The sequence below is a fragment of the Chiloscyllium plagiosum genome, chromosome 36 (assembly GCF_004010195.1).
Source record: "Chiloscyllium plagiosum isolate BGI_BamShark_2017 chromosome 36, ASM401019v2, whole genome shotgun sequence".
NCBI lineage: Eukaryota > Metazoa > Chordata > Chondrichthyes > Orectolobiformes > Hemiscylliidae > Chiloscyllium > Chiloscyllium plagiosum.
The window spans coordinates 19,515,727-19,528,929 of NC_057745.1; the positions used below are offsets into that span (position 1 = coordinate 19,515,727).

At 39.1% G+C, this 13,203-nt stretch overlaps 1 protein-coding gene across 5 annotated transcripts in view; it reads left to right on the top strand.

Moving 5' to 3' along the window:
- Window positions 1-13,203, top strand: part of znf280d (zinc finger protein 280D) — a 128,279-nt gene that overhangs the window by 87,914 nt on the left and 27,162 nt on the right. For 4 of the 5 annotated variants that reach the window (XM_043677474.1, XM_043677473.1, XM_043677472.1 and 1 more), the window contains 5 exons: window positions 349-461; window positions 550-696; window positions 4,391-4,525; window positions 9,403-9,644; window positions 12,351-12,491. In XM_043677474.1, coding sequence (XP_043533409.1) covers window positions 349-461; window positions 550-696; window positions 4,391-4,525; window positions 9,403-9,644; window positions 12,351-12,491 — 778 coding nt within the window. The remainder of the gene's footprint in view (window positions 1-348; window positions 462-549; window positions 697-4,390; window positions 4,526-9,402; window positions 9,645-12,350; window positions 12,492-13,203) is intronic. The other variant, XM_043677476.1, reaches the window with a different exon arrangement.

Below are 13,203 nucleotides of genomic sequence, written 5' to 3' on the forward strand. Positions count from 1 at the left end.
GGAGGTTACTGTATGTGCCTCAAATATATAAAGGCTGAATCCAAGCAGAAGGAAAAGAAGGAAGAAATTGTTTGTGGTTTAGTGGGATTAATAGTGATGTTAATGGGATTAATAGGTTAGAAGTCTTAATTTTACTCATAACAAAGTTGATGCAAATAAAAACACCACAACTTTGAGGAATGCACAGGAATTTGGTAACATTTAAAATAAATATTTTGTTCCATCAGATTCTTCCAAGTTGGATGATGCAACCCATCTGTTATCTCTCTTTTATTGTAGCAAAATTTATAAGTTGGAAAATACCTGCAGAAGCAAATCTTGTGTAATTTGTTGTATTCTTGTGCTTTGGTTGCCTTCTAGCAATTTGCAAAATTTGCGAGTTGTCCTATGAATCTGAGCAAGTACTTCTGCAACATATGAAAGACAATCATAAACCAGGGGAAATGCCATATGTTTGTCAGGTAATTTTTCAGCTGCTTTTTGTAAAAGAACATTTAAACGTTTTTGTTAAAAATCACAGTATATTCCCTTTGTTTTACTCCATTTTAGGTATGCAACTACCGCTCATCAGTGTATTCAGATGTTGATAACCATTTCCGCGTTGTTCATGAAAATACCAAGCAGTTGCTTTGCCCTTTTTGCCTTAAGGTCATTAAAAGTGGAAATGCTTATGTTCAGCATTACATGAGACATCAGGTACAGTATTAGCATTGATGCACATTCATGACTTCATAAATGTATTTTTGTAGTCATGCTTTGAGAATGGATAATTAATTATATGACAACTGTTTTACATCTATGTTAACTTGCTGACTACTTGGAAAAGAATAACTCTCGTGATTAGCGTCAATTGAGGGAATTAGCTCAGAAAAATTGCTCTCTTTCCATAGATGTGGTAGAGAATGAGAAACTGGCAGATATGAAGGAATGACTTTAAGGGAAAAAGTAGGTCAGTATTCAGTTACAGCATTATTGTTGTTTTTTATGTTCATTGTTAGGTGTACTGTATTGAACATCTTACTTCGTCACTGTCAGCAGAGAAATCTATTTGTAGCTCATAGCTGTGCAACTTGAGAAGTCAGCATTATCAGAAGCCAATTTTAGAATGCGGTGTTCAGTTAAAAACTTGCCTCAGATTGATGAAACTTTATTACTTAGTGCCATTGAGAAGATGGCAGTAGCTTCACCACACACAAAGTTTTAACATATGCTGGTTATTTTATTGTTTGCACACTAAAGCACAAATCATAATTTGCAGGAGAAATTTTGCCTTTAAGTTGTACTGACTTTATAGTTTTCATCCATGTTTTGCCTTGCTGGGGTAGCATGCTGAAAATCAAGGCCTGCTATTCCTGAAGTCATTACAAAAGTTAAAGATTTTGAAAAGTACACACGAATTCCTCAGTTTACCTGATTTTCAGATCCTGGTTGACATCTCAGAGCATGTTTCTGCAGCGAACAAGATTTACTATTTATTATGAGTAAATAGATTCTAGATACAGCTAAACAATTGTCGAGTCATAAAAACTCTAATCTCTTCATAACCTTCCCCTTATACAGACAGGAAGAAACATGGGTGTTACGGACAGAGGGAAAACTGAGAAAACAGTTCAGTCGTCTCTGTTTACCCTATCTGCTGAGATGATTCACTGTTTCTCAGTTTACCTTTCATGGATTTGCAAGAGGCATCGTATGACTGGTTCACACTTAAGAAAGATCTCGGACTTATTAGTTAAGAGCCACAGCTTATCGTAACTATAGAAGAATTGATAAACAGATTTTCTTTAGGCTTAAAATTACTTGTGCTGCAGAGGACTCCTGAGCTGGAGGAGATCTGATGGGTTAGTCTCAATCTTGTTCACCCTCATCTGTTAAGCTACCTGAGAACCAATCACGTTGTCGTTGGCAGGCAGAACGCCTCTGTCATTGATAATTGATCACTTTTCCACAGACTAATTAGTTTGTTGTTAGCTGAATCTCCATTTGTACAGACCCTTCTGCGTTCAGCTCATCTGCAAACTATACTTCAACTACTGCTTGAATAAGCAACTGTGTAAACAGTACTCACAATGAGGGTCAGGTTATTTGCTTTCAAACACTGCAGTATTCGTTCAATAATCCTTTCTTTTTAAAAGTTCTTTCCCAATTTAAGTCCACAAGTTCCTTTAATCTGGGAAAATCATACTTTGTAGTATACACCATCTATAGACCTTGGGATTTTGTAATCTGAAACATCTGTATAAGAGAAAATTAAGTAATAAAGTGGTGTTTTTCTCCTGTAAACTAGCATAGTATAATTCAGCATATTTCAGTCTGTTGGAAGCGTAGAGAGCAAGTAGTTATTCCAGATCTGAACGACTTGCTGCATGATTCTTTCTTGATATTGCTTGTGCTAATTACTTTGAAATTGTGCCCTTACATACTCTATCCTTGCATGAGTGAGTACAGTTTATCATACCTGTCAGGGCCTTTCATTACTTTGAATACCTCCATCAAAACTTCTAGAACAGTTCAAACTTCTCCAATCTGTCTTCATAACCAAAGTTCCTCATCTTTGGAACCATTCTCAAGAACCTTTTTCTACATTCTTTCTAGTGCCTTCACAGTTTTCCTGAAGAGGCAATGCCTGAATGCGGGTGCACAGTGATGTCTTCAACAACTTTTAATATAACCTCTTTGTTTTGTACTCCATGCTCTAATTAAGTTACCATCCGTGTTTTTTAACTCTTCCCCAACTGGTCATGCCACCTTCAATACAGACAGGTCCTTCTGCTTCTGTTTTAATTATATTCTACTTGGCAAATTGTTTCTCTATTCTTCTGATCTAAAATGAAACACTTCATATTTCTTCTCGTTGAACTTCATCTCCCATCTGCCTACTCTGCCAATCTACTTATGTTATTTTGTAGTTCTACACAATCCTGCTAATAGTTCACAATGCTTCCAAGTTTCATATCAATGGCAAGCCTTGAAATTGCGCCTGTTTACCAAAATCTAGGTCATTAGTATGAGGAAAAGCAACACTCCCAGCACCAATCCCTGAGAAACTCTACTACACACTTTCCAAGCCCAAAAAATATTCATTAATTGCTCCTTTTTCCTGTCACTTGGTCAATTTTGTAACCACATTGCTACTGTCCTTTTCTTCCTTAAGCTGTAACTTTGCTCACGTCAGTTATGCAGCTTTTAACCAGTGCCTTTTGCAAGACCACATGCACCGCATCAACAGCTTGGCCCAAAATTCAAGTTAGTTAAATATGACTTTCCCTTAATAAGTCGATGTTGGTTTTTCTTAAATAACCTAAATTTATCCATGTAACTAATTTTGACCTGGATTATTATTTCAGAAAATTTAATCACCACTAAAGTTAAACAGACTAACTTGTATTTGCTCCTATTTTATTTTTGCACCTTTTTTTGTTTGAACAGTGGCATAATGCGTCCAGTTCTCTGGCATTTGAGTCTAAAGAACGCTTCATAATTATAGTCAATGCCTCTGCAATTTCCAAGTTTGCATCTTCAGTATCCTTGAATGGACCATATCAAGTCCTGCTAACTTATTTCATAGAATCCCTACACTGTACAGGCCATTTGGCCCACACCAACCCTTCGATGAGTATCCCACCCTATTCCCTTAACCTATTTCCCCTTTACATTTCCCCTAACTAATGTGCATTTGGACTTCTAAAAGGCACATAATAAAAAGAGAAATGTTTAGATGTACACAAAGTTGACTAAGTAACAGGAAATTCAGAGTCGCGGTGAATGTTTCTTTTTGGATTGTAGGAAAATGTACAGCAGAGTTCTTCATTGTTTGTACTAGAACTACTGTTTTTCTTGATTGTATACTAATGACCTCAATTTGGGTGTGTGGAATGGTTTCAAAGTTTTTGAATGATAGAGCTGAGAAAAATGAGTAGAGGAAATATAAAATAATGGTATTATTCGAAAGGAGGTACTGAGGTGTATTATTCTAAAGGAGGTACTGAAGAGGGAATTAGATGTTTGTTTTTATTTAAGTAATGTGCAGGGTAATGGGGTTAAAGGAGATTGGCAGTAGGGTAAAAATGTTTGGAGAGGTAGTTATGAGCACCCCTCCTGCTGGAATTGAACAAGAATCCTTAGTGCTGCGAGGCAGTAGTGCTAACCACTGAGCTGTCCAAACTTGAACTGGAAAGAATGTCACTTTAGAGGTACAGGTCAAATGATGTTTTGTTCAAACTAAGGAATGTAAAACTCAAAAGCAAGTATTTTAAATGAAAGACAATCCTTCCCCTTTCTAAGTACTCATGTTTTTATTACACCAACCAGCTCTGTGAATTATGTAAATTTCACCTCATTATATTCTAATTTTAAAAGAAGTTCCTTAAAATTTTTGTTTCTTGTCCAGAAAAAAGGAGTCTACCGTTGCAGCAAGTGTAAGCTTCAGTTCTTGACCTGTAAAGAAAAACTGGATCATAAAACTCAACATCATAGGACATTTCGGAAACCTATGCAGCTAGAAGGTCTACCTCCTGGAACAAAGGTAGATAGAGTTACTGCAGAATGTAACGATTGTTGAATATTTCTGTTAATATTACTGTTTAGTTTGATGTTAAATGTTTCAAATAAACATTCGATTTTAACTTTGTCAGGCTTTATTTATAATTTGCAAAGGCACAGAAAATGGACTGCTGATGAAGTCACTTTGAACATCCTTGATATAACATTACATGCATGTGAAGCTTGCACTTTTCTTCAGTCACATAAGTACTTGGGTTTTGAATCAGAATGCAATTTGTGTTTTTCTCTTCCTGAAGGAAAATTCAGTAGCATGTAACTCTACAGCACTGCTCATCTAGTTCCATAATTTTTGCACCTCTGAACATATCTTAAGATCTGAGAATGCTGAACTTGCTCAGGTTGTCCTTTTCAGCAATTGGAGCTTGAATTTTAAATGATACGTTTGAAGAGCATAAACCGCTGCCCAGCAATATTTTTACCGACAATATCGTGCAACTCCGTGCATTAATTCATCCCCTGACATGAGTGACCAAAGGAAAAAATAGTGTTAGTTGATAAATTTTAAATGCTATATGATATATGATATACAATAGTTGTCATCTCTTTGAAACTGTTTTAATCCACAAATATATTGTTCTTGAAGCAAAAAAAGCTCTGGAATTTAAAGTGAAAGATGTGTCACCTGCAGCTTGCATTCTCATTTTTAGTTGTGTATTGACTTCCAGAGTGATGTGAGGTAGCCCAGAGTCTACTTCTTTCTTGTTGCCTCAAACACTTTTCAGTTTGGAAGGGTTTTACGTGAACATTAAATGGAAGAAGAAAGAGAATTGAAATAACAACTTCAGGCAGCTGTGGTGCACATCTGACAGGCTGGATCAAGTGCAGCTTATGAAACTTATCCAGCAGTTCATAATCTTTTTGGCAGGAACTAGGTTTGAAAAATATCTTTGGTCCTTGTATAGTATTATCTACGCAGTATTTTAAACATATTATGTTGTGTAATTTTCAATATTTTTGGTGCAACTGACAATCAATACAATTAAACTACTTTACAAAGACAGAAAAATATTTTCACATTTTAAAAGAGGATGCCAGTCATACTAGTTTTTGACCTTGTAATGTTTCTGGATATAGAAGCAACCACCAGTTTGCAGAAAAATCATTGCCTTTTATTTGACCTCAAGATCAGCTGATATAGTTTAACCTTTTACAGATCAGAGGATATACTTGGCAGCCCTTGTCGCCACTTTTGAAAGGTGCCAGTTAGATAAACATGCTCACTAGTAGCAAAATAATATGCTGCATAGCCATCCTGATCAAGCAACAAGTACGGTAATGCTGTGTTTCTGTTACTGGACTAGTAACCTTGACTTAAAAACCATAGCAGTTTAATAATTTGTACTACAGGGGAACCTCGATTATCTGAATACCAATTATCGAAAAATCGGATTATCGGAAGGAGATCTCGAGGTCCCGACAGAAACATTACATCAAAGACGTGTTTCCAACAGTGATCGTCTTTTATTTACAGTGATTAAATAGGCACCGTCTCTAAATGACTGACCTCCCGCACTTTCTCTCACCCCCCCCCCACACTTTCCCTGGAGTTCTACACAGGGGTGTACCCTAAATCCCCCCATTCCTCAGATAATCTCTCTAACATTGTCCTGTACAGGGCAGAGGTGGAACCTCTCAAAAAGTCGCAGTAAAATGTTGTGTGTGTGTGCTATTTGGAAACTTACCTAACAAAGGCAGCTGTTGGTGTACAGTCCGACTGCCCTGGAGAGGGATGGGGGTGGGGGCAGACGGGGGCGGTGTTGGGAGGGGGGTAGTATTGGACGGGGGCGGGGGGACGGTATTGGACAGGGGTGGGAATGGGGTGGGGGCGGGGCCTCACGCTGTAAGCTGCTGCAGTCTCCTGAACTGGAGCAGACTTTAAAAACTCCAAGCACCGGAGGAAAGGCATTAAATCAATTAACCGAATTATCGATTATCCGAACGAAATAGTGCCCCGCCCATCTTGTTCGGATAATCGAGATTCTCCTATATTTCCTTAAAAATAACTACAATTAACTCTATAATATTTCAATGGAAGTTACTATGAAGCTGTCAGACTGAATAATTTCATTTTGTTGTCATAATAGTTCATGATTATGGTTTAGGGAAGAAAACATGCTGTCCTTATCTGGTCTTGTCAATGTATCTGTGGTCCCTCTCATAGTTGTTCATTTCATCATTGCTAAACTATTCTGTTTTACCAAGAAGGCACTTGCCATCAAATTTTATCAATTTTTCAACAACTGATCCAGACAATTTGGAAGGAACACTTAGGGCATTGAGTACAGAGGTTGGGAAGTTATGTTGTAGTTATACCGGACGTTGGTGGGGTATTGCGTTCAAGTTTGGTCACCTTGTTATAGGAAGGATATTATTAAACTGGAAAGAGTGCAGAAGAAATTTACAAGGATGTTGCCTGGACTCAAATGTCTGAGTTACAGGGAGAGGTTGAACAAGCTAGGACTTTTTTGTTTAGAGTGTAGGAGACTGAGGGGGGACCTTATGGAAGTGGATAAGATCATGAGAGGCATGGATACCGTTAATGCACGCAGTCATCTTCCTAGGGCTGGGGAAATGAGGACTAGAGGGCATCAGTTTAAAGTTAGTGGGGAAAGAATAAAAGGGAACCTGAAGGGCAACTTTTTTTCTACACAGAGGATGGTACGCATATGGAATGAGCTACTAGTGGAAGTGGTTGAGGCAGGTACATTAACAACATTTAAAAGGCATTTGGACAATTGCATGAATTGGAAAGGACTAAAAGGGAATGGGGTTAGTATGGATGGACATTTTGGTTGGCCATGGACCAGTTTGGGCCAAAGGGCCTGTCTCTATGCTGTGGGACTCTCTGACCATATGTGTATCTGTTCTGATTGCCACCTTCTGTGCCTCAGACTTATCCATCTTTTTCCTCAATTGAGGATTCCTCATGGTGGTCACAGTGCCCTCAGCTGTGTGTGAGCCATTTCCCGCTTCTGTTTTCACTCCTTCCCTCCCCTACCACAACAACAATAGGGTTCCCCATGTCATCCCACCAGTCTTTGATCATAAGCCACCATTTCTGACCACCTCCACGTTATGTTGCAGCTATACAGGACATTGGTTAGGCCGCTTTTGGAATATTGTGTGCAATTCTGGTCTCCTCCATATGAAGGACGTTGTGAAACTTGAGAGGGGTCAGAAAAGATTTGCAAGAATGTTGCCAGGGTAGAGGATTTGAGCTGTAGGGGAAGGCTGAATAGGCCGGGGCTGTTTTCCCTGGAGCGTCGGCAGCTGAGGGGTGACCTTATAGAGGTTTATAAAATCATGAGAGGCATGGATAGGGTAAATAGACAAGATGGGGAAGTTCAGAACTGGAGGGAATAGGTTTAAGGTGAGGGGGAAAGATTTAAAATGGACCTGAGGAGCAACTTCTTCACGCAGAAGGTGGTGCATGTACAGAATGAGCTGCCAGAGGAAGTGGAGGCTGGGACAACATTTAAAAAGCTTTTAGATGGGTATACAAACAGGAATTGTTCAAGGGAATATGAGCCAAGTGCTGGCAAATGGGACTAGATTAATTTAGGATATCTGTTCAGCATGGACGAGTTGGACCAAAGGGTCTATTTCTGTGCTGTACATCTGTATGACTTTATTATTCCAGCAGAATATCACCACTATGCACACATTCCCTTCCCCATCCTTGTCAGCATCCAACAGGAACTTCTGTGACATCCTGGTTTACTCCTCCACTCCAAGTACCAGCTGTTAACTCCATAACACCTTCCCATGCGATCACAGAAGGTACAACACTTGCTTTTATGTATATCCTCCTTTCTCATCATCCAAGGCCCCAGGCACAATGTCCTGGTGAAGACTCCATTTACCTGCACTTGATTCAATCTCATCTGTTGTATTTTCTGCTCACTCTGTGCTCTATCTACACTGGGGAGATGAAATAAAAACTGGGTGACGGCGTCACTGAGGACCTGCACTCAATCCATAAAAATGATCCCGAGCTTCCAGTTGCTTGCCAGTTCAACACGTCATTGTGTTCCTAGCCAGACTTTTTGTCTGAGCTCTGCTACAATGGTCCAGCAAAGTGCCTGGCAAGCTGGAGGAGTAGCAACTTCATCTTCTGCTTAAGCACTACACAACTTTCAGGACTCAACATTTGAGTTTAACAATTTCAAAACATGAACGGCTCCTTCCATGCCTGAGATTCTGTTATTGAATGTTAGTTACCCACCTCCAGGTTCTGGCCAATGGATTGCTGTCAGCATAGCCAACCCATTTTCAATTCTTATAGTCCCTGTTAGCATCTATTCAGTTTCTCCTCTTCCCTGGCTTGCTATCAACAATTTCATTGTTTGCTTCCCACTTGCTCCTTTCTTGCTGGGCACTGTCTTCATCAATCAGGTTTGCTCGATTTCCCCAGACCCCATCTTCATAAATACCATTCTTTCCCAGCTGCCTTCAGTTCTTAGGAAGGGTCACTAGACTCAGAATATTAACTTAGTTTTTCTCTCGACAGGTGCTATCAGACCTGCTGAGTTTCTCCAGCACTTTCTGGTTTTGTTCGTCTCTTGTTCTTAAGCTGCATCCCCTAGTTTTAGATTCCCCACAAGAGGAAACTTCCTCTTGTTGTCCACCCTAACCAGTCCCCTCAAGGTCTGTAACATCACCTTTTGATTCTTTTAAATTTCATTGCATATATTCAGCCTTTGTTCATAAGATAAGCCCTTTAATCTGACCCAATCATGTTATCTAATGGTTTGAAAAATTACATTCATGGATTGAAAATGTTTCTTGGTTGGGGAGTTTTCTATAGTCTTCTAAAATATATGTTTCTTAATATAACAGGTTACTATTCGTGCTTCCATGACACCTTATCAGGTGGGATCATCTTCCATGCCTTCAACTAACACTGCAACTGCACTCCAGTGCTCATCATCCATAACTAAATCGCAGTTACCAACTATAAACCAAGTTAATACTGCAACAACTTCACTGCCATCACCGTACGTTAAGCAAGAGGAAAAGAAACCAAGTCTACCCAATAAAAGAATAACCAAATCTGCCAATTTGGTACTGCGATCATTCAGGTAAATGTTCTATGTTATTTGCACATTAACTTTATTTTAGTGCCTTAAAAATACATAAATAAGGCTGCATAAAGTTAAATGAATAATTCCTATTCATTCTTTGCATTCATTTTACTGAAAAATATGAGACCTGAATTAACTCCCTCCCTCAATCTATTTGATCTCTTTCATTGTTTGTAGTGAAATTTTCTACTGAGAGTGTAAGTTTCTGACATCTTTGTCTTAAGTTAAATCTATTTGGTAATGTAAGGAAAAATGAAAGCATCATTGACATATGGTTATGCTTTTCTTTTCCATGGAGTAAGATAATAAGTATGACGTTAATGAGCTTTGAGAAGATTTGTAGCTCAGATTGAGGTTCCAACCCAATGAAGTCTAAACACATAAATAAAAAGCAGGCCATACCACCAGTGCTTACTGGAAGCTCACTGATGATGTAACCTAGTATGGTGACGAAATGTCTGGAAATGAATCTTCCAGCTCAGCGAGCAAACTTACATCCATAAGTATGAAGCTGAAGGAATAGGCCATTTGGTACCTTGAGAGGTGAACAAATATTCTGCATCAGTCTTCACATTAGAGAACAATAAAGCATTCCAAAATGACTAAATCAATGGGATAAAAGGATAGCAGATGCACAGATAATAATCTTCCAAGAATCCTTCAATTCTGGAAAAATCACAGACAATTGAAAAACTGCCAGTAAAACACATTATTCAAAAAGGAGGAAGACAGGGATAAGAAAAAGGGAACTATAGGCCAATCATGTTAAAAATTGTCATTAGGAAAATGTTGTGTCTCCTCTAAAGGATGTGCTATCAGAGCTTTTAGAAGCAATAATATAACCAAGCAGAGTTAGGATGGATTCATGAAGAGCGAATCATGCCTGACAAGTTTATTATAGTTCTTTGAGGAGTTATCAAGCAGGGAAAATAAAGGGTAACCAATGGACTTAATATAGATAGATTGTCAAAAGGCATTGATAACATACTGCTTATAATAAGTTAAGAGCTTGTGTTGTTGGAGATAGTATATTAGCAAGAATAAGAAGATTGGCTAATTAATAGAAGACAGAGAGTTTGGATAAAGGGAGCACTTCCAATGTGGCAACCTCCTATTAAAGGAGTGCCACAAGGATCATTGCTGGGGCCACAATTATTTACAACAGGTATTAATGATGTGGATTTGGAAGTTGAAGTAGTATCGCCAAGTTTGCACATGAGACAAAAGCAGATTGGCAAGTGGTGAGGATAACATCAGGAGTCTACAGAGAGATAGGTGTTAAGTGAATGGGCAGAAACTTGGCAGATGGAATATAATGTAGGGAACATGTGAAGTTATGCACTTTGACAGGAAGAACAGAAGAGCTGACTATTACATAAATAGAGAAAGACTTCAGAAAGCTGCAACAGTGACGTGGTTCCTAATGCATGAAACTCAAAAAGCTGGTCTCTAATTTCAGTGGGCAACAGGGATGGCTAGTGGAATGTTGGCTTTTATTTTAAAGGGAATGGAGTATAGATACAGGGAGAACTTGCAAAGACTATACAACTGTATTAGTCAGACCATACCTGGAATACTGTGAGCAGTTTTGGTACCTTTTTTAAAGGAAAGATATACTGGCATTGGAGGCAGTCAAGAGAATGTTTGGGGTGGGCATGGTGGCTCAGTGGTTAGCACTACTGCCTCACAGCGCCAGGGACCCAGGTTCAATTCCAGCCTCGGTTGACTGTCTGTGTGGAGTTTGCACATTCTCCCTATGTCTAAATGGGTTTCCTCTGGGTGCTCTGGTTTCCTCCCACAATCCAAAGATGTGTAGGTTAGGTGAATTGGCCATGCTAAAGTGCCCATAGTGTTCAGGGATGTGTGGGTTAGGTGCGTTAGTCAGGGGTAAATGTAGAGTAATAGGAAAGGGGAATAGGTCTGGGTAGGTTACTCTCTGGAGGATCAGTGTGGACTTGTCGCCCCGAAGGGCCTGTTACCACACTGTAGGTATTCTATGATTCTAAGGTTCACTAGGTTGATCTTGGTATGGAAGGACTATCTTTTGAAGAAAAGTTAAATAGGTTGTGTTCTGACTGATCGAAGTTTAGAAGAATGAGAGGCAACCTTATTGAAGCTTAGATTATTAGGGGGCTTGACATGGTAGATTTGGAGAGGTTGTTTCCCCTTATGGGTGAATTAAGGACCTCAGGATACAATTCAGAGTAAGGAGTTGCTTGTTTCAGATGGGAAATGTTTTTGGGGGGTAGTGGATCTTTACCACAGAGGCCTGCGATAGTTGGGTTGATTATCATGGCTGTGGCTTCAGCTCTGGTTTCCCTGCTTATCACCAATACCCTTTGACTCCCTTATTTATCAAGATCTTGCAAACAAAAATAATAAATGGCTAATTGGTCAGTTTTTCACTGTGTTGGTTGAAGTGCAATTTCTTGACTGGAGCACCAATCTACCTTTTTGCTGTTCATGTGATAGAACAGGGCATGAAGAATCCCAGGCACTTAAATAGAGAATTCAGGTGTTGGCATACTAATTTTTAATGTCGAAATAATGAGGTTGTGGCAGTTTTAAGATTTATCCTATTCTGAACTGTTTTAACAAAAGGTACATTTGGTTGTGATGCTTTCTCAAAAAGACACTTCTGGAATTTAATTACTACTTTTGAATTTCCCACTCTTAACTGCGATATATTTTGATTATTTACAGGGCCGATTCTGGGGTTCACAAATGTATTGAGTGTGACTCAGAAATTAAAGTATTTGCCAATCACTTTTCTACTTATGCCCATTGCTCTTATTGTCGATTCAGAAGTAGCTGCAACAGATCTTATGTGGCTCACTTGAAGAGGTAGGATATCTTTTTGGTTATGTTTTCATCCAAAATTGAGTACTGTGTTACATTTTAGGGGTTATTAAAATAAATTTTTATCAGTTTCCACTATCAAAAATAGGCAAGTTAAATGAAGAGGTGTAGAAAAATAAAACCCTCCACAAGTTGCTAAATTTCTCCCTTCATGTATAATTTATCATCTTATCAGAAGTCAGGTGCAAGGAATGTATGTATATATTGCAGGCTGAGTATACATGTTAAAAGTGTTTTCTTGCACTTGCAATGGACTTGATGCATGGGTATAGTTAGTCTTCATTCCTTTCTCAATCAAAAATTAAGGGTGTGGATCTTGGCCTTCAAGATGAGAGGACCAAATGGCACAACAAATGGTAGTCTTTGACTCCTGGTTGGCTAGGGTACAATGATTGCATTGACGTCAGTGGTCCTCTTAAGATTGAGGTCAACATTGACTGTAACTTCAGTCACACACCAGTCACAATACGCCAGTGTGTATTGTGTGAACCAACTCACCACCCCTAATGCTGAGCAAACTTAACCGTTGGCACACCAGAGCCAGTTAGTGAGATTCAGCAAGTATCTTGGCAGTGGCATGATAGTGCCATCCTGGCTGTCCAGAGGCTGCCAACCAATTGGAGGCTGGCAGTTTCTGAGTCCTGGAGACCATCAGTCAAAAGTCAACTCCTTGGGGAATTCATTGGTGAGAAGGTAG